This window comes from Camelus dromedarius, chromosome 2, assembly GCF_036321535.1.
Source record: "Camelus dromedarius isolate mCamDro1 chromosome 2, mCamDro1.pat, whole genome shotgun sequence".
NCBI lineage: Eukaryota > Metazoa > Chordata > Mammalia > Artiodactyla > Camelidae > Camelus > Camelus dromedarius.
The window spans coordinates 7,732,620-7,754,954 of NC_087437.1; the positions used below are offsets into that span (position 1 = coordinate 7,732,620).

General features: G+C 37.4%; 1 protein-coding gene across 1 annotated transcript in view; it reads left to right on the forward strand.

The window, feature by feature from the left end:
- The window catches only part of KCNH8 (potassium voltage-gated channel subfamily H member 8), a 351,827-nt gene that overhangs the window by 180,134 nt on the left and 149,358 nt on the right, over positions 1-22,335 (forward strand). The window contains exons 4-5 of the mRNA XM_010975364.3: positions 8,196-8,323; positions 13,334-13,574. Coding sequence (XP_010973666.2) covers positions 8,196-8,323; positions 13,334-13,574 — 369 coding nt within the window. The remainder of the gene's footprint in view (positions 1-8,195; positions 8,324-13,333; positions 13,575-22,335) is intronic.

Sequence of the window (22,335 nt, forward strand, 5' to 3'; positions counted from 1 at the left end):
TTCTGGGAGATGGTATTATGAAAGAGATTCATTGTCTGCTTTATACTGTTTACATTTCTAAGCTTTGTAAAAGATACATGTATTTTTTTAATATTCAAGGAATAACTTATTAATTGCAATTGAGTTAATAATATATTAAATATTTATTTATTATTTTTTTGAATTAACTTTTTGTGGGGGAGGGTAATTAGGTTTATTCATCTATTTATGTAGTGGAGGTACTGGGGCTTGAACCCAGGACCTTGTGCATGCTAGGCATGCACTCTGCCACTGAGCTATACCCTCCCCCGAGTTAATAATATAAATGGAGTAAAAATGTGGAAGGAAATGCATGAAATGTTGATATTGAAAACAGTCAGATATTCCTTATTTTGTTATTTTTCTATATTTTCAAAATTTTCCATGATGAGCTTACATCGGCTTTATTTTCCATTTTGGGGAGGAAATCTTGTCATTTTTTTAAATTGTAAAAACTGTCAAGCTTCCAATGTCACCTCATTAAACATGAGTTTTCCCTTGGTCACTGATAGATATTCTCTATCAAGTTAAAGATTTCTTCCTTCTATTGCTTGCTGATTACAAAATTTTTTTTTAAAGCAAGAATTTTTTTTACATTTTTTATTGAGTATAGTCAGTTTATAATGTGTCAATTTCCAATGTAGATCACAATTTTTCAGTTATACATGAACATACATTCATTGTCACATTCTTTTTCACCGTGAGCTACCACAAGGTCGTGTATAGAGTTCCCTGTGCTATACAGTATAGTCTTGTTTATCTATTCTACATATGCCTGTCAGTATCTACAAATTTCGAACTCCCAGTCTGTCCCTTACGAGTTATGTTAGAAAATCAGTACTTACGAGATAGTAACATGGGCTTTCTTCTCTTTAAATCTGCTGAATTATGATTTCCTAAAATGGAACCATCCTTGGCATAAATCCCACACAAGCAGGGGACATTTTCTTTTAACGCACTTCTATATTCAGTTTACTAATGTATTGTTCAGGATTTTTGCATGTATGTTTGAAGTAGTATGTAGCTATCTTGTTGTATTATACTCATGTAGTTTTGGTATCAGAGTTTTCCAGACTCACAGATTGAATTCATAAATTTTCAGGCTTTTTTGTTCTGCAAAGCTTTAGAAGAATCATTTGTTCCTTTAAGACTTGACAACGTTGACATTTAGAACCATCTCAAATAGGCTTTAGTGCAAGTGATAGGCAGTGTGGATGTGGTGGTCTTTTTCTCTGCTTCTTCTACCGTGATTGGGCTACTGAAGTTTTTACCACTTTGACGGCCTATCTTGGTAATTAACTACCCACCCCAAAGTATTCATTTAATCTGGAAAATTATGCTGATATAATTTCGCACAACATAATCTCATAATTTTAAGGATCTTCTAAATGTATTATCCTTTTTTAATTCTTAACATTGTTGGTGTTGTCTCTTTTTTTTCCCCTTGAATACATTTGCTGGAAATTTGATTCTTTTATCTTCCTTTAGTTTTATTGATCAAATATTTTCTTTTTTTAACATTTTTATTGATTTATAGTCATTTTACAATATTGTGTCAAATTCCAGTGTAGAGCATAATTTTTCAGTTATACATGAACATATATATATTCATTGTCACATTTTTTTCTCTGTGGGCTGCCATAAGATCTTGTATATATTTCCCTGTGCTATGCAGTATAATCTTGTTTATCTATTCTACAATTTTGAAATCCCAGTCTATCCCTTCCCACCCCATGCCCTGTGGGCAACCACAAGTTTGTATTCTATGTCTATGAGTCTATTTCTGTTTTGTATTTATGCTTTGTTTATTTGTTTGGATTCCACATATGACCGATTTCATATGGTATTTTTCTTTCTCTTTCTTGCTTACTTTACTTAGAATAACATTCTCCAGGAACATCCATGTTGCTGCAAATGGTGCTATGTTGTCAGTTTTTATGGCTGAATAGTATTCCATTCTATAAATATACCACATCTTCTTTATCCAGTCATCTGTTGATGGACATTTTGGCTGTTTCCATGTCTTGGCTATTGCAAATAGTGCTGCTATTAACATTGGGGTGCAGGTGTCATCCTGAAGTAGGGTTCCTTCTGGATATATGCCCAGGAGCGGGATTCCTGGGTCATGTGGTAAGTATATTCCTAGTCTTTTGAGGAATCTCCATACTGTTTTCCACAGTGGCTGCACCAAACTGCATTCCCACCAGCAGTGTAGGGGGGTTCCCTTTTCTCCACAGCCTCTCCAGCATTTGTCATTTGTGGATTTTTGAATGATGGCCATTCTGACTGGTGTGAGGTGATACGTCATTGTAGTTTTGATTTGCATTTCTTTGATAATTAGCGATATAGAGCATTTTTTCATGTGCCTATTGATCATTTATTTGTATGTTTTCCTTGGAGAATTGCTTGTTTAGGTCTTCTGCCCATTTTTGGATTAATGGTTGCTTGTTTTTTTTCTTATTAAGTCGTATGAGCTGCTTATATATTCTGGAGATCAAGCCTTTGTTGGTTTCATTTGCAAAAATTTTCTCCCATTCTGTGGGTTGTCTTTTTGTTTTACTTATGGTTTCCTTTGCTGTGCAGAAGCTTGTACGTTTCATTGGGTCCCATTTGTTTATTCTTGCTTTTATTTCTATTGCTTGAGTACACTGTTCTAGGCGAACATTTTTGAGATGTGTGTCAGATAATGTTTTGCCTGTATTTTCTTCTAGGAGGTTTATTGTATCCTGTCTTATGTTTAAGTCTTTGATCCATTTTGAGTTTATTTTTGTGTATGGTGTAAGGGAGTATTCTAGCTTCATTGCTTTACATGCTGCTGTCCAGTTTTCCCAACACCATTTGCTGAAGAGACTGTCTTTATTCCATTGTATATTCTTGCTTCCTTTGTCAAAGATTAGTTGACCAAAAGTTTTTGGGCTCATTTCTGGGCTCTCTATTCTGTTCCATTGGTCTATATGTCTGTTTTTGTACCAATACCATGCTGTCTTGATGACTGTAGCTCTGTAGTATTGTCTGAAGTCTGAGAGAGTTATTCCTCCAGCCTCTTTCTTTCTCTTCAGTAATGCTTTGGCAATTCTAGGTCTTTGATGGTTCCATATAAATTTTATTATTTTTTGTTCTAGTTCTGTGAAATATGTCCTGGGGAATTTGATAGAAATTGCATTAAATCTGTAGGTTGCCTTGGGCAGTGTGACCATTTTAACAATATTGATTCTTCCAATTCAAGAGCATGGGATATCTTCCCATTTTTTAAAGTCTTCTTTAATTTCCTTCATCAGTGGTTTATAGTTACATATTGGTTGGATATTTTTTAAACTCTATTTTCTACTTCATTTATTTCTTTCACTTGTATATCCTTCTCGTTTACTGTTGTTTGATTTTCTCTTATACGTGGGCAGAGTGATGGAGGTGACCATGCAGGTTCATTTTGTGTCTGAGAGACTCTTTCATGCACAACCATGATTGAATGGGGCACGTAGCTGCCCAGCCAGAGCCCCCACTCCTCAGCTTTGTTTGTAGCTCAGTGTAGCTCACAGAGGGTGTGGGAAAGCTCCATGTGCTTCTGCCCACCCTCTACTTTGCCTCATTACCCCTCTTCATCCCCTTCTCTGTATCCCGACCCTCCAGAACTCCCTTCAGTTCTTCCAAGATTCTGAGCTCTTTTCTGACCAAGGCCCTCACACCTTTTATTTGCTCTTGGTGTTATCGAGTCCAAACTTGTTTTGCTCGCTGCACAACAGGACAGTAAATCGGGAGATGAGGTGTTGGGGCAAGGAACAGGGACTTTATTCAGAAAGCTGGCAGACCGAGAAGATGGCAGACTAATGTCCTGGAGAACCATCTTATCCAAATCAGAATTCAGGCTTCTTTTATACTAAAGACGGGAAGGGGTGTGTGATTGTTGCAAACTTCTTGGTTTAGGAATTCTTTGTTCTTGGAATCCTTTGTTCTTGCAGCTGTCTACGTAGGTCAAGTCATGGTGCCCCTGTAAATTCTCTAACAAAACAAATGTTATTTTCTATTCTGCGACTTGTTATCTTTATATGAGTGCAAAAGTGTTAATATCCTTAAAAGTCAGAGCCTTGAGAATAGGCTGTCCTATATATTTCAGGCTGTAGGCAACATTGTTTTACAGAAAGTGCAGAGCTAGCAAGACTAAGCCTAGAAAACAGGGCACAGGGTTAAAGCCAAAGGAACAGATCTAATATGGAGTCAGATTTGTTCCTTTCTGTTACATCGGAAATGTTCTTCCCTCTGCTACCCCTCATCTTATTTACAACTATTCTTCCTTCAGATTCTAACCCTGAGTCCTTCATCTTAAGCAATTGACACCCCACCCCCTACGACACCCCTACTCCAAAGAAGTTGGTCAAGTCCCACTGTTCAGTAGTCCAGTACCACTTTAGTCTTGTCCTTTTTTGGTTGTGAAATATTTTTTACATTCAAAAATACACATAATATGAAAATATGATTGAAATTACTGTGCAGCCTCAATCCAGTTTACAAAATAGAATTTTACTAATTCCACTGAGCAAGGGACATCGTGACCCAGCTAGAGACTGCATTTTCCATGCTCTTTGCCGTTTGTTGTAGTCATGAGATGATGGGTAGTTTTACAGCATGTACATTTCCTTAGGCAATATATATAACTCAGGTTTGCATATGTGTAAATATAGAAGGATATTGTCACGTTGTCAGCTCTCTTCTGTTACTTCCATACTCAACATTATTTTGAAATATTTCTATACTAACAGGTAGGCACTATTTCATTCATTTTCCTTTTATTTTCATGTAAGTCTAATTTAATAGAATTTTAGCATCCTATGTCATGACTGTGCCTCTTACACATTTGTTTTTGTCTATGGACATTTAGCTTGTTTCTAGTCATACATGCAAATAAAAGTGTATATTTCATGTATTTGTATATGAAAATTATGCATCTTGCTGTCATGAATATTTTGCATATATATGTGTGTGTGTGTGTGTATATACACACACACACATTTTTTAATGAATTTCTCCCTAGTCTATTTATGATTCCTTTTTCATTCGGGAACCACCAACCCAGGACCATTTAATTTTTTAACTTTTTATTTTTTTGGAATTGTTGAGTTTCCCTCATTTAAATTTTAGGTTGTTTTATTCTTTTTAAAAACTTTTTTGTTGTTTTTTTCCGGAGGGGCGGTGCAATAATTAGGTTTATTTATTTATTTTAATGGAGGTGCTGGGGTTTGAACCCAGGACCTCGTGCATGCTAAGCCTGTGCTCTGTCTATTATGGGGTTCAAGATCCTTTTAAATTCATTCCTTTGCTTGGGAGATTTTAGATCACCTAAGTGGGATGACTTTCAAGCCCAATCTTGCAGGAATGTTAAATTGTGACTAAAACTTTTTAAGGGAAACTTTATTTTTCCTTCCTTGTAGAGCCAAGACCAAGACACATGTATTTCTTTGACATTTCCCTTTGAGGGGCTTTTTTTTTTTTTTTAGAACTGTGAAACTGTTGTTGTTTGATTTGGAAAATCTCACCAATAATTAGATTTGTCCACTGAGAAGGGATTTGGCTTATTGCCTGTCACACATCTCTAATCTGGTCCATTTTGTACTTAGCACTGTAATTCCACCTCGCATTTTGATACTGACTGTTGTTACATAAACAGCCTGCTGGCCTTTTGTACCACGTTCTGGAGACCTTATCTTAAAACTCTGGCAGTTTTACAATTTAAATATATTTAAAATTACGCCCTGATGGATCGATAATTACATTTTTAGATGTAATTTGCAAGAGTTCTCTGCAGACCAAAAACTTGAGCGCATGCAGACATGATCTTAACTTTCAGCAATACAATGAAATGTGCCTTATTCAGTCGAGTTTCCAAAAAGCTTCCCCAAAAAGTGCCCCCTTTGATCTTCTACATTGTTTTTGTTGTTAATCTGTTTTTAGTGATTCAAGTCTATAGTAATATATCATATTTTAAACATTCTTTCAAAGTTTGAAGCAAATGGCGAGCAATTAAAGAACATGTAACGTCAATGGGATATCTCTGTACTTGGTGCTCAGGTTTGCTGCAAACCTAAAACTGCTCTAACAAAGTCTATTTTTTTTCTTTAAAAAAAAATGGAACATCAGATTAGACTTTTGCAGTGAATAAAACATTCTATTTTTTGGTCCTTAAAAGCATCCCAGGGCGAACTGAGACTGAGGGGTGGTCTGAGTCCTTCAAGCACCTACAGATGAGGCTCAGATGGGCAGCGACTATGATACCCATTAGTGTATGTGACACTTAACACCGGGCAGCAGTTCCTGAGTGTTGGTTTACATCATTAAGGGACTTGGTGCTGCGGGTGGAAGGAGAAGTTTAGACCAGTCTGGCTTTGGAGACTGGCTCTGCTGCTGACTGGCCCTGTGATCACAGGACATGACGTTGGACCTTCCAGTTTTCTCCTCTGTACATAGAATATAATAATGTTTATTTCACTGAATATTCATGAAGGTTAATTGAAACTTAGTAATACTGAGGATCAAGTACAGGGCCTGGCACACAGTGGCAATCAATAGTAGTTACATCAATAATACTTCCCCAGTGTAAAAACCAAACCAAATCATTTTTATGACGAGGAATCAGACAGCCTTCATAATACTATAGAGCTTTGATGATGAAGCTTAGATAAATAATAGTTTATAATTTTTGTACTTTGTAATTATTGTAATATATATACACAATTTATTTTTGTAATTTTTATATTTTGCAATTATTGTAACATACATGCAATTTATTTAGGATGAAATTGTATGTTCACCAACTGACCAAATAGAGACTAAATGTTTTTTAATGTCATGTAATCAATTTATCTATTTCTCTTGGGCATTAGCTTTTTGGAAAGAAAATAAAATAGCTGCATTCCTACCTAGTCTTACTAAAGTAGAGTACAATTGGATTAAAGGTTTAGATGTTTAAAAAGTAAAGACATAAACATGTCAGGAAAAAGCAAACTTAGATTTTAAAAATAATTTTTGAGTGTGGACAGTTTGATGATGCAGTTTCACTCTGCATAAAGTCTAGACACTACAGATTGATAGATTGATAAGTCTGACAACATAAAAATGTAGTTTTTATACTGCATAAATGAAATCCAAGGTCAAGTAACAGAATGGGAACATTATTGGCAGCCCCTCTGACGAGAAAATGGTGACTAATATACAAAGAGCTCTTAGAAATAAATAGGAAAGTACCAATTTAAGTTCAAAATTGGCAAAAAAATTATATGAATAGACTTCATAAAAATAAATGCAAATGGACAATATTTAAGTGAATGCTTATTCACATTCATAATTTCAAAAATGAACTTCAAACATATTATAGCATTTTTCAACTATCCAAATGTTAGGCAACACTTGTTTTATATTTCATAATTTAATGTGTGTGTTGAAGCAGACACCATCCACTCACTATTGCTGGGAGTATAAGTTGCTGGAATGAAATTTGGAATGTGTATACCAAAATTTAAAATTTTAAATACACTGCTAGTGATTTACTTACTGAATATCTTGCACACCAATGCATGGCTCTAAGCATTTAAGAATTTTCATTGCTAGATTATCTATACAGATGTTTTAAAAATCCTGGATAAACCTAAATGTTCATGATAGGGAAAGAGTAAAATAAATAAGGCTAGTTATATCCTTAAATAGTATACTCTTAGGGATAAAAAACAATAGGAGAGAGTTATAATATTCATATTAGGAATGATTTATATTATTTTGATGTGGAAAAATTAGTATGTAAATCACTTATTATAAACTATTTATACAAAGAAACAAATATGGATATAGCATGTGCATTAGATATTTTCTGGGAAAAATGTTGAAAGTAGAATTAGGGATATAAATGTGGAGCAGCAGAAAGGAGTAAGATTTTTTTATTGGATACTTTCTCTCTGAGAGTTCCTCTATGCTCTTGTATGTTTTACTTTAATTTTTTTAAATGACTTTAATTTGGTGATACAAATATATATATATATATAGTAAAGAACTAAAATTTAATTAAATGTCATTAGAAGCCAGCAGATAATTTTAGGTGTTGAAAAACATGTACTCTTGAAAAGGAACTGCCAAAATGACGTTTTGGGGTCAAATGATACATTCATCGGTGCTTAATGAGTTTTATTTTCCCCCAGATAAAGCCAAAGGAAGATCAAGAGCAGGGACCCACTTTGATTCAGCTCGGAGACGGAGCAGAGCGGTCCTTTATCACATCTCTGGCCACCTGCAAAGAAGAGAAAAGAACAAATTGAAAATAAATAATGTAGGTGGTGTGTGTGTGCACTATGCATGCTAGAGTTTCCCCTGGTGGCAAAGTTTGATTCTCTAAAGAAAAGCTCCAATTACTCATTTATTGGCTTTTCTAGTTTTTTTTTACACTTAGGCTTGTGCTTTCCTATAAAGAACAAACTGGAAAAGGTTGGCAGTCACGAGGCATTTCTGTAATAAAAGTGCTCAATCATGCATTGGATATTACTGCAGCCAGGACAGTGTGGTACTAGGGACGCAACAAGTGGGACTGGTTGCATTTCACAAACAAGATGATGAGCAAGTCATACTGCACGTTTGTAGTTTGTTGGTTAAAATGTCTCAAATTTAATTTCAGTTCCATCTATTCTGCACTTTATCTGATTTCACTTAAGGCTGTCATCCAGGGGGATCATGAACAAATCATTGTTACTCCAGGTAAACATTTACATTTTAGGCAAAACACAATTGAAATTTCACATACTGGAACATTGAATTTGAAATTACATGCCATTTTTGTGTAGTTTTTCTAAAAGTTGTGCTCTTAGTAAATTATAGTAGGGCAACTTTCTGAAACCTGGTGCTTATCTGTCCAAAACCACAGCAAATGACTGTACCTGTAAAAGGTAACTGCAGAGCTTTACCTGACACACGTCCTCCAGGATTTCACAGTTAATTTCATCACTGGTTCTTAGAACTAAGAGACTTGACTGAGAAATCCAGAACTATGTCTGTTTAGTTGTAAATATTCAAAGATGATTTTTCAAATGGTGGTAGTGTCATTAATTCACACTGTGACATCTCCAGACACACATCTTAGGAGGTAAGTGTGACTAATGGGTGGCCAACATAGAAACTTGGGGTCTAACTTGCCAATGACATTAGAAGAAGTCACATTAACCACCCAGAGCTATTTGGGAGCTGATCTCAGACCCAGTGGTTCTGGGAGTTAGGGGCACAGGAGATTCTTTGGCATCTTCCTTTTTACATCAAGAGCTCCAGACTGCCTAGTCTGATATACAGACGCTTTGCTAAAACAGAGTCGTGCATCAAACACAGAAAGTGGCCACTTAGCTGGTTGTGGCGAACAAGGAAAGATGCATGAGCCCAGATACGGAGTGAGACCTGACGTGAAAGGGCTAACAAACCTGCTTCTGCTCCCATGGGATTCCTCCCTGGGAGCCAGACAAGCTGCTTCCATCCATTCGTGCTCCTGGACTGTCACCCACACTGATGTGGACCTGCCACGCACCGCTGTGAAGGTTACACACTGTTCAGTTTGTCTTGACTTAGTATAAAGATTTTCTAGGGGAACCAGGTGTCTTAGTGTCACACTGATTTCCTGAGAGGCCAGGGCTAGACTTAACACTGTCCACACCACTTGATTTAAGAAACCTTCCCCTGTGCCTAGTTGTATCTGCTTTCAGGTACCAGGTCAGCCTCAGTACCACTAAACAAGTTCTAGGAAGAAACAAAGGTAACCACATCTGGGCTTGATTTTACGCAAGGCAGGCAACAAAGCCCCTAAATGAATATTAGCCACAGATTCTGTGATGCTAAAAGGTGACACTGTCCTCCAACCTTTAGCTGAGAATCTTTTAAATGTAACAAGTAGTAGTGAGCTTCAAAATGCATTCTCAGAAAATGCTGGGGTTTTTTTTTCCCCCCTTGGATTCACCAAAGTACAGAACAGTACTTAAAAACCTGATTTAAAAAATCATAACTCCCACTGCTTGACTAATTTGCTAAATTGCATGTATTTAAGAAGTACAAACATCAGGATGGAGCATTAAAGTAATACATAGTAATTAAAGGCACATAATAGACACAGTGACTCTGACAATACAGGTAACTTATTTCTGACAACAAAATGTGGAATCAGGGCTGGCCCTGTTCACAGTCTCCTTTCAAGGAGAACAGAACCGAATGGCTAAAAGGCAGCAGAAAGAGAAAAGGAGGAAGGGGAAACAATGATCTGGATGGTTTATTGGCTAAACAATCAACCTCTGGGGGAATTCTAGTGATATGAACGTTCATAGGCCAAAAAAAGTATTTTTTGTAGCTCTTCAATATTTACAGATTCCTTTTGCTGCTGTGGTATCATTACAGCGGTCCAGGACTAGACATGATTTTTATTAGTTCCATTTTAATGATGGGAAAGAACAACTTACTTGAGATCTCAAAAGTAGAACCAGCAGATAGGGGACCAAGCCGTGTTACCCTCTGACTCAGAGGCACTGTGTTTCTGCCTTCCCTTTTACTTCTCAGATGGAGTTCTGTGGAGCAGGAATACGTGATTCAGCTCTGAACAGATGAGCTCATCAGGCCATTAGCAAGCTTTGAGAATCAGGATCTAACACCTTTTAGTCCTGGCTCCAACTTTGCCTGGTGCAGCTTGGACAAGATTTTTCATTTTTGCATTCCTTGATTTGCTACTCTGTCTATTAAATGACATTGGGATGATGCAAGTGTCTTCATCCCGAAAGATCACACGGGAGCCTTGGGAGTTTGAAAGGACAGAGCTTTAGATGCCCAAGTATGACCAGCAGGGTGCCCGTGCTGGCAGTCACCAGAGGTACACACTACCCTGCAATTACCCGGCATCATGACTGTAGAAACGTTTTCCCATCCTTTTGCTCATTCCAAAGTTAGTTTCCAAGAAATGTTGCAAAATAGTTTAGGAAACAGTTAACCTTAATTAGGCTTTGGCCTCAAGAACTGTTTCAGTAGTTTAGAGACAACTGAGGTTAAACAAGTGTTAAACCATTGGTTCTAAAGAATATGCTACAAAACTAAAACACAGTATATAACTAAAATCGAGAGTAGTTGGCTGTATTATTCTTTAGACAAAGTCTGTATGTTTTAGGGTTGTGAATAATGTGTCTTTTTCACCCTCCCTGCTAAAAGCGCACTTTCCAATTGTAAGAAATTTTCTTCTATTGAAAAGGTTCTTAGTAAAACTTTACAAATACAGTGATGGGAGGAAAAGGACATCTATTCCTTTTTTCTTCCCCCTACTCAGGTAATTGTGTCAAGATGTAGGCAGAATTTGAATTAAAACCCATTTAAAATTTTAAGTCTAATCTGAAATGTACTGGATTCTTAGTACCTTTTTAAATAACTTAAATACTATGTTTCAGGTAGCCTGTAAAAATGAAATAGTGTGATTTATTTTCTTATGGGTGGATGTAACTATTACATGGCTCGTCTTTTGCATCAGCATCACTAATTCTTCATATAATCAGCATTAGCAAAAAAAAAAAAATGTTTCTTAAGTTTTCCAAACCTTCACTTCTAGAGTTGGCTTCTCCCTCAAATAAAGTAAAAATTTCATCTTGGTAGCATGATAGGAAAAGACTTACTTGGGTAAAGATGGAGGTATTTTTCCATGGCTCTTGGTAACATGTTGTTGATGTAAATATTTGAAAGAAAAATCTTAGTAGAATCCATCATGTCCTGATGTCGACAAAAGTCCTCATCAGCCTTGAGATGAAAACTTCTAGACCCTAAGTCTCCCTTCTCCTGTACACCAGCTTCAGCTTCGATGGGAATCCTAACAGCAGTACTTCCTTCTTCCTCCTCAGTTTTATGCCACCGTCCACCTTTAGAACTTGTTCCTAGAATCCAGGGAATGAGGCGAGCGGGCGGGTCAAGTCAGGGAACTGAATGGAGCAGAGATACGGGGGCAGATGGGCATCAAAGAGCCACCTGGAAGGGGTCAAGCACGAACTCCTGGCTCTGTGAGGTGCCCTGTGGGCTGAGTGAGGCTATGAACAGGGGGTAGAAACGTGTTGGGGATGCCTACCCAGGAGAGATGCGAGACAGGAGGGGCATTAATACTAAAGTCGCAGAACTATTTGGCCCCTGACGGTCACCGTAAAAGAGCCAGTGTTCCTGACAGCCCTGAGCCTTTCTTGATGCCCCACGTGCTTTAGGACTCCCTGAACATAGCACATTAATTTGCCCTTCCCTCAACACCCGACATGAGAGAACACCACGACCTGAAGGCAGCAGGTATTCCAGAGCTTTTAACTGTTCTGCTCATTCTGCTTAACTTTCACATATAACTTGCCATGACCTGCCTTGTCCTTCTCATTAATTGAGGTCAAAGCCAAGTCTGCAAATACCTGGTCATAGGCTGTCAAATTTCTGCACACGCTATTGTTGGGCCTCCCTTTGTTTCAGAGCAATAAAGAGAATTGTTCCTCAGTTTGGACTGCCTTCCAAGTCAAGTGCTTTTGCATTTATAAAAACTCCAGCTCTTCTCCCGCATTTAATCAGCTGCACAGTGAACATTGCCTTTCTCCTCCCATGACTTGAATAATAACTTTTAAGTAGCCATTTCTCACGTTACCATCTTAACAAGGGCTAGCCACTGTCAAAATAAATCCATGTCTACCAAGATTATGAAATTTGGTTTCCATCTTGAAACTTCGCCAACAACCATAACACAAAATGCAGGTAGTCACCACAGCCTGGTTATATTTTGAAAGAAATGGAAACAGCTATTTATAATGCAGTGTTGATCATATATCTCTGTCCTTTTTAGGGAAAAAAAAAAGGTACCTTTGCTGTTATTAGAAGAATTTCAGGTTGAATATATTTTTTAGATAATGACTGTCATCTCAAAATGCTACATGTATGGATTGGCCCCATGACAGTAGGGATGTAACTGTATCTGTGTCTTTATAATGTATGTAGGATTATACCTGCAACTTCAGATGTTTCTAGTTGACATTTTAGGTCAATCTTATTCTTAATGAGCAAACCCTGCGTTAACTCACTTACTAACCTTGATGACTACACTCTGCATGTCCCTGTTACTTATGGCAAAGATTTCTGCCCAGTTTTAACTTGTACATCGCTACTTTTTTGCATCACCGACCTCTTAAAAGTCACTTGTGAGATGGATTGACACTGCATGTATAAATGATCCTCCCCTCAGAATTGTGTGTGTAAGGCTGTGAGCTCCTTGTGTCTAATGTTGTGTTTCTCCCTTCTCTCCTTTTTTTGTCTTTATCCACAGAATGTTTTTGTAGATAAACCAGCATTTCCGGAATATAAAGTTTCTGATGCAAAAAAGTCCAAATTCATACTTCTGCATTTTAGCACTTTTAAAGCCGGCTGGGACTGGCTTATTCTGTTGGCGACGTTTTATGTTGCCGTGACCGTTCCTTACAACGTTTGCTTTATTGGCAACGATGACCTGTCTACAACTCGGAGCACAACAGTCAGTGACATTGCAGTGGAGATTCTTTTTATTATAGGTAAGAACCGACGGCTGCTTTCCTAGGAGATTTGCATAGGGGAAGTAAGTGTGTTCCCGATTTTTCTAACACGAATTTGAACTAAGATCCATTTGCATGGGCATGACTCAGCGTCTGATGCAAATTTTGAAGAAGCACATATTTGGATTTCTGAAAATTGCCTCTTCCAGCTCTCTCACTGTTCCTTTGTTCAGACAGATCTAAACTGATGTTTTTTGTTTCTATCCTTATTTTATCAAAAGTGGGCTAAAAGAGACTTAACCGCTGTTTTGTCTGTACTCTCAACATCTATTATGATCTTAACCTGTACCAGGTCAGAGATGAGCTTGGCAAGAACCCATCAGTGGTGTTCTGATAACAGTCCTGCCCTGGGCACGGTTCTCCATGCCCGTCTGTGCCTTTCCGGCATGTTGACGGTGTTTGCCATAGGTGGCCTAGTTACAGAAGCAAAGGGTTACATAAACCTTCTAGTCAATTAGGAGAAGCGCTGAGTATCTGATTGTAATGAAAGGAGAGGCCCTGAGGGATGTTTGCTAAGAATATTTATCTCTAGAATATTGGGAAACTCTGCTGAAGCTGCCTCTGCTCCACTCTGTAAGCCTTTTCCTATCCCTTAAAGGTTCACCTTGTTTAGACCAAAGCCTCACTCTTGCTTGTTCATTCTAAGACAGATTCTAGATCTCCACTAAGGCTTAGACTGACCACCTGTAGAGTTCTTGACCACCATCAGCAACCTGATTCCTGCATCTTCACCTGGTCACAGAGATGTAGGGCAACATCCTTATCGTAAAGTTGGGAGAATGTTTGGAAAAAGTTTTCAAGCAGTCGGTGAAAAAGGGAATGAAAAAAAAAAATGGACCCTAGAAGTTCAAAGAAAAGGAAATAAGTAAGGGCAGATCAAAACCTTGTTGCAAGGGTACTTTTTTGGTGGTACTTTTATCTCTGTGGAGCTGGGGTAGCTCTGGGTTCTCTAACTGAATGTGCGCAGTGTTTGCTCTGGAAGGGTTTCTATACTCTTGGTGTGACTTTGGCATCCCTGTTAACATTGCATTTACTGGACAGAACTATGCTAGGACCCCAGTCCCCACCCCAAAGGTGATGGCCGTAGTATGTTTAGGCCACTAGATGGCAATGTTGTCTAGTTAGGTAGGTCGCTAAGGCTACAGATTTCAAGGAAATTTATCTTTAATTTTTTTTTAAACTTAAACCATTCTTTATCGGGAAAGGTATAAACATAAACGGATATTAAATCGCTGTTAAATGGAAAATAACAACATTCTAGTTTGAAAGAATTTAAACCGAAAATCGTAGGAGAGGCGGTTCAAGATGGCAGTGTAGGAAAAGCCTGGACTCACCTTCTCCCACAGACACAGCAAATCTGCAGCTGCCTACGGAACAGTTTCCTCTGAAAAACACCTGAAAACCAGCTGAACAGCTCCTTCACGGCAAAAGAGAAAAGACCACATGGAGACAGTAGGAGAGGCAGAAAGATGGTCTCACCAAAAGCCCCACTGCTCTTACGGCAGCCCACAGCTGGAAGAATCTCACATATGATACTTCTCCCTGAGGAGTGAGGGGGTTGTGCCCAACATCAGGCAACCCCACCCTTAAGAACAGCATCTGAGAGACAAGCTCCTTAATCACCTGACTTTGAAAGCCAACGGGGCTTACATCCAGGAGACACAAAGGGCTGTAGGAAACAGAAATTCCACTCTTAAAGGGCTGTGTGCAGACTTACTCACCCCAGGACCAACGACACAGGCATCAGTCTGAAAAGTGCCTAGACCGTACGTGGAGGGGATTCCTTAGCTAGTCTTATAAAGTGTCTGCTGCCGGAGCAGAAGCTGTTGGGGGATCTCTCCAGGAACTGAGGGGCTGGTAGGTGCCATTTTTGTGCTCCTTCAATTTTGCTAGTGCTGGTGGGCATGCCCCTCCTCCGTGGTTGTCCACCGCCCCACTAATGCCACTGAGTGCACACAGTTCACACAGGGGATGCTCCTTGACTTCCTGGCTCTGGTGGCCAGGGGAACTTGTCTTTCTGGGCCCCATGGGACTGAAACAGAGAGACAGTTTTCAGCAGGCTGCCGTCCTTGGGCATGTCATGGCAGAGCGAAACACTCCAGATCTTCCTGTGAAAAAGGCCTATTTACTTGTCCTAGAGCTTCACTCTGAAGGGCAGGCTCCAGGTTTACCACCCATTGGGGTCCAGGAAGGTGCTCTCAGGAACACAGACTGGGGATGCCTCCTTTGTGGTCTTCCTTGGCCTTACTACAGCTCACCAGTCCCTCCCAGTGAAGAGCATCTGTACTCATCTGGACCCCTGATTTTCGCAACTGACACCAGGGGGACACCTCCAAACTGCCTGGTCTAGAGGCCAACAAGGTTTATTTACATCTGAAGTCTCAGAGGACTATATATATTTTCATACTTTAAAAGCTGCTGCCTAAGGGTCTGACTTCCAGTCGGCCTGGAACTCAGTGCCGACTGAGGTTCCTCCCTTTGGAATACTGACAAGTGTTGACACACTCTCAACAGCTGAGACCCATCACGAATCAATCAGGCTGCTTAGACAGCCACAAAGCTTCTAGAGACAACAAAGAACCAGGGCAAAGGAAAAACAGGAAATTTTATCACCTCCACCAGGCTTCTCCTTCAGGATTGAAAGAATTAGCTGCTTTACCTAATACATAGGAACAAATCCAGAGAGTCAAGCAAAATGTGGAAACAAAGAAATATATTCCAAACAAAAGAACAATATAAAAACCCAGAAAAAAAGTTAATGAAATAAAAATAGTAATTAACTAGGTAAAGAGTTCAGAGGAAATGACAAAGACGCTCACCAAACCCGGAAAAGAATAGATGAACACAGTGAGAACTTCAACAAAGAGATAGAAAATATAAGATGTCACACAGCTAAAGAATACAATGACTGAACTGGAAAATACACTATAGGGGCTTGACCACGGACTGATTGAAGCAGGAGAAAGAATCAGTGATCTGGAAGACAGGGCAATAGAACTCACCTGAAGAGAGCAGCAAAAAGAGTTAAAGTGAAGGGACCTATGGGACAAATCAAGCAACATAACATTTGCATTATAAAGGGTCCAGAAGGGGAAGAAAAAGAGAAAGGGCAGAAAACTTACTTGAAGAAATAAAGGCTGAAAACTTTATTAAGTTAGGGAAGGAAAGAGACATCCAGATCCAGAGAATTCCAAATAAGGTGATCCCCAAAATATCCACACCAAGACACATTATAATTAAAATGTCAAATGTTAAATATAGAGAGAATCTTATAAGCAGCAAGAGTAAAACAACTTGTTGTGCACAAGGGTAACAGATTTTCAGCAGAAATTTTGCAAGCCAGAAGGGAGTGTCATGATATAGTCAAAGTGCTGAAAGGAAAAAAGTTTCCAACCAAGGATTTTCTATCTAGCAAGACTGTCATTAAGAATCAAAGGAGAGATAAACAGTTTTCCAGACAAGCAAAAGGTAAAAGTTCATCACCACTAAAATGGCCTTACAAGAAATGTTAAAGGGACTTCTAAGGGCACTAATTAGTAGCAAACAAACAAATGGAAGTAGAAATTTCATCAGTAAAGGTAAATATATAGTAAAGATAGTAAGTAGTCATTTATAAAGCTGGTATGAAGGTTAAAAGATAAAAGTAAAAATGGCTATAACCACAATAATTAAGGGATACATGAAATTAAAAGATACAAATTGTGACATCAAAAAGAGAAAACATAGGGGGCAGTAATAATAGAGTTTTAAAATGTGCTCAAACTTAACTTGCTATCGAATTGAAATAGACTGTTTTATATATAAAACATTTTATATATATGTGAACCTCATGCGAGCAAAAGCCTGTAGTAGATACACAAAAGATAATGAGAAAGGAATCTAACCGTAATAGTAAAGAAAACCACCAAAATACAAGGGCATAAAACAAGAGAAGAAGGAAGAAAAAGAGAAGAACTATGAAACAAAAAACAGTTAATAAAATAGTGATGAGTGCATATCTATCCATAATTTGAATGTAAATGGACTAAATCTTCCAGTCAAAAGCCATAGAGTGTTTGAATGGATAAATAAACAAGACCCATCTCTATGCAGCCTACAAGAGACTCTCTTTAGATGTAAGGACACATACAATTAGAAGGTGAAGGGATGGAAAAGGTGTTTTACACAAACGGAAACCAAAAGAAAGCTGGGTAGCTATATTGATATGAAACAAAAGAGACTTTAATAAAACAATAGTAATTGTTTTACTATTACAGTAGTAATGAGACAAAGATAGGCATTACATAATGATAAAGGGATAAATACAACAAGAGGATATAACATCTGTAAATATTTATGCACCCAACATAGGAGCACCTAAATACATAAAAGAAATATTAACAGACTTGAAAGGAGAAGTAGACAGCAATACACTAATACTAGGGACTTTACTGTCCCACTTACATCAATGGATAGATCATCAGGAGAAAACCAAGAAGGAAGCATTGGCCTTAAACAACACATTAGACCACATGCAGTGAATACATATATACAGAACATTTCATCCAAAAGTGGCAGATGGCACATTTTTCTCAAGTGCACGTGGAACGATCTCCTGGATAGATCGTATGTTAGGCAGCATAACAAGCCTCACTACATTAAAGATGATTGAAGTCATATGAAGCATTTTTTCTGACCACATGGTATGAAACTAGAAATCAGTTACAAGAAGAATACTTACAAAATCTCAGATAAATGAAGATTAAACAACATACTACTGACCATAAATGGGTAAATAAAGCCATCAAAGGAGAAAATTTAAAAATACCTTGAGGTAAATGAAAATACAACATACCAAAATCTGTTGAATGCAACAAAAACAGTTCTAAGAGGGAAGGAAGTTCACAGTAATACAAGTCTGCCTCTAGAAACAAAGGAATCTCAAATAAGCAACCTAACTTTCTACCCCAAAAAACTAGAAAAAGAATAAACAAAGCCCCATGTTAGAAAGAGGAGGAAAATAGTAAACAATTAGGGGAGAAATAAATGAAATAGAGACTAAAAAAATACTGGAAAAGATTAATGAAACTAAAAGCTGGTTCTTTGGAAAGATAAGAAAAACTGACCAATCATTAGCTATATTCACTAAGGGGGAAAAAGAGAAGGCTCAAATAAATAAAATCAGAAATGAAACAGAAGACAAAGCTGATGCCAAAGAAATGCAAAGGATCATAAGAGAATACCATGAACAACTGTATGCCAGCAAACTGGACAAGCTAGAAGAAGTGGATAAATTTCTAGAAACACACAGTCTTCCAAGACTGAATTGCGAAGAAGTAGAAAACCTGAATAGACAAATTACTAGTAAGGAGGTTTAATCAGTAATCCAAAACTTTCCGACAAAGTCCAGGACCAAATGGCTTCTTTGGTGAATTCTACCAAGCATCCAAAGAAGATTGAATACCCATCCTTCTCAAACTCCTCTCAAAAATTGAACTTACTTTATGAGGACAGCATTACCCTGATACCAAAATGTACAAAGGTGCCACAAAAAAAGAAAATTATTGACTAATATTCCTTATACACATGGATGTAAAATCCCCAACAAAATATCAGCAAATCAAATACAGCAATACATTATAAGGATCATACACCACGATTTAAGAAATAATGAGAAATATTTCATGTGATACACCACATTAACAAAGTGAAAGATAAAAATCCTATGATCATCACAATAGATGTGGAAAAAGAATTTGAAAAAGGCTAACAGTCATTATGATAAAAACTCTCAACAAAGTGGATATAGAGGGAAGGTACCTCAACGTGGTAAAGACCATATATGGTAAGCCCACAGCTAACATCTTAGTATGTATCTGAAAGCTTTGCCTGTAAGATCAGGAACAGGACAAGGAAACCAACTCTAGTCTGTCTTTTTCAACATAGTACTAGAATCCCTCACCAGAACAGTTAGGCAAGAAAAAGAAATTAAAATCATCCAAATTACAAAGGAAGAAGTAAAACTGTCACTATTTGCACATGACATAATTTTATATATAAAAAATCTTAAAGACACACCAAAAAAAGTTTGGAGCTAATAAACTAATTTGGGAAGGTTGTAGGGTACAAAATCGATTTACAGAAATCTGTTACATTTTTATACACTAACAATAAATATCAAAAAAAAAAAAACTTAAGAAAACTGCTCCACTTACAATTGCTTAAAAAAGAACACTGTACCAAGGAATAAATTTAACCCAGGAGGTGAAAGACCTGTACACTGAAAACTATGAGACATTGATGAAAGAAATAAGAAGACACAAATAAATGAAAAATATTCTATGCTCATGACTTGGAAGATTAATATTGTTAGAATGTTATATTACCCAATCAATCTACAGAATCAATACATCCTTTATCAAAATTCCAAGGGCATTTTTCACAGAAATAAAACATACAATCCTAAAATATGTATGGAACAACAAAACCCTGAATAGCAAAAGCAGTCTTGAGCAAAAAGAGCAAAGCTGAAGATATCACACTCTCAGAATTCAAACTATATCACAAAGACATGGTAATCAAAACAGCATGATACTGACATAAAAACAGACACGTAGATCAATGGAACAGAATAGAGAATCCAAAAATAAACACACACATGTATGGTCAATTAACTTACGATAAAGAAAGCAAGAATACTTAATGTCCTTAGAAAGGACAGTCTCTTCAATAAATGGTGTTAGGGAAACTGGACAGCCACATGCAAAAAAATGAAAATGGACTACTATCTCATATGCACAAAAATTAACTCAAAATGGATTAAAGACTTGAATGTAATACCTAAAACCATAAAAACTTGAAGAAAACATAGACAGTAAACTCCTTGGTATCAGTCTTGGTGAGGATATTTTGGATCAGGCACCAAAGGCAAGGACAGCAAAAGCCATAGTAAATGAATAGGATAATATCAGACTAAAAAACTGCACAGTGAGGGAAACCATCCAAAAAAAAAAAAAAGTGAAAGTTTAACCTAATGAATGGAAGAAAACATTTGCAAATCATATATTCGCTAGGAGGTTAATATCCAAAATACATTGAGAACCTGTACAACTCAGTAATAGAAGCACAGTAGAGCAGAGGATATGGACATTGGGTTTTCCGAAGAGGACATATAGATGCCAGCAGGCACACGAAAAGGTGCTCAATATCACTAATCATTGGGGAAATGCAAGTCAAAACCATGAGCTATCACCTTACACCTGTTAGAACAGTTACTATCAAAAAGACAGGAAATACAAGTATTGATGAGGATGTGGAGAAAAGGGAAGCTCATACACTGTTGATGGAATGCAAATTGGTACAGCTACTGTAGACAACAGTATGGATGTTCTTCAAAAAATTAAAAATAGAGCTACCATACGATCCAGCAATTCCACTTTGGGGTATTTATCTGAAGAAATCCAGAAGACTAATTAGAAAATACATATGTACTTCTACATTCATTGCAGCATTATTTACAATATCCAAGATACAGAAATGACCTAAATCTCTGTGAATGGATGACTGGATGAAAAAGATGTTGCATATACAGTCCTCCCTCCATATCTGTGGCTTCCACATCTGCAAATTCAACCAATCTGGATTGAAAGTATTTGAAATATATATGTATTTTTAATTTCCATAAAGCAAATTTGAATTTGCCACACATTAACAACTATTTACTTCACATTTACATTGTACTTACAACTTTTTACACATTTACATTGTGTTAGTTATTAAAAGTAATGTAGAAACGATTTAAAGTATATAGAAGAATGTGTGTAAGGTTATATGCAAAAAGGTTATATACTAAGCCATTTTATACAAGGGGCCAGAGCACCTGCAGATTTTAGTATCCTCGGGGGCCTGGAACCAACCCCCCACAGATACTGAGGGGCAGCTGTATAGACAGCGGAAAACTACTCAGACATTACAAAAATGAAATACTGCCACTTGCAATAACATGGATGGACCTTGAGGGTATTGCACTATGGAAAACCAAACTATTAGGACAGGCTGGTGGCCGCCAGAGAGGAGAGGGTATTGGGAGCTGGGCAGAATGTGTGAAAGGGGTCAAGAGGTTCATACTTTCAGTTATAAAGTTAGAAAGTCATGAGGATGTAATATACACCATGGTGACTATAGTCAGTCATATTGTATTGCATATTTGAAAGGCGCTGAAAGAGTCACTCTTAAATTTTCTCATCCCAAGGGGAAATAATTTGTGTAACTGTACAGTGGCAGACGCTAACTAGACTCACTGTGGCGATCATTTTGACAGTACATACAAATACCAAATTCTTCTGTTGTACACCTGAAACTAATGTAATGTTGTATGTCAGTTATACGTCAGTTTTTTAAAAAGGAAGAAAAAAGTGAAAATCATAGACAAATTGGGTGCGTCCAGATGTCAGTTCATTGTGGTTTTATATCCTTTTACTTTGCTAACCTCTGGTGTCTTCTCCCACCCCCAAGACAGACATAAATTAGCATCCTCTTGACCTCGTCAAAATTCTCTTGAACTTGGGTAGTCATTCATTGTATCTAAGCCAGAATATCGGCTTAACAAATTTTTTTTTCAACAGTCTTAGAGACAAGGTTTTATCTTGAATTTTATTTCCCACTCTTCTTGGTTCTTTTTTTTAAAAATATTTATTTTTTTTTTTTATTTTGGGGGGAGGTAATTAGGTTTTTATTTATTTACGGTTTTTTGGATGGAGGT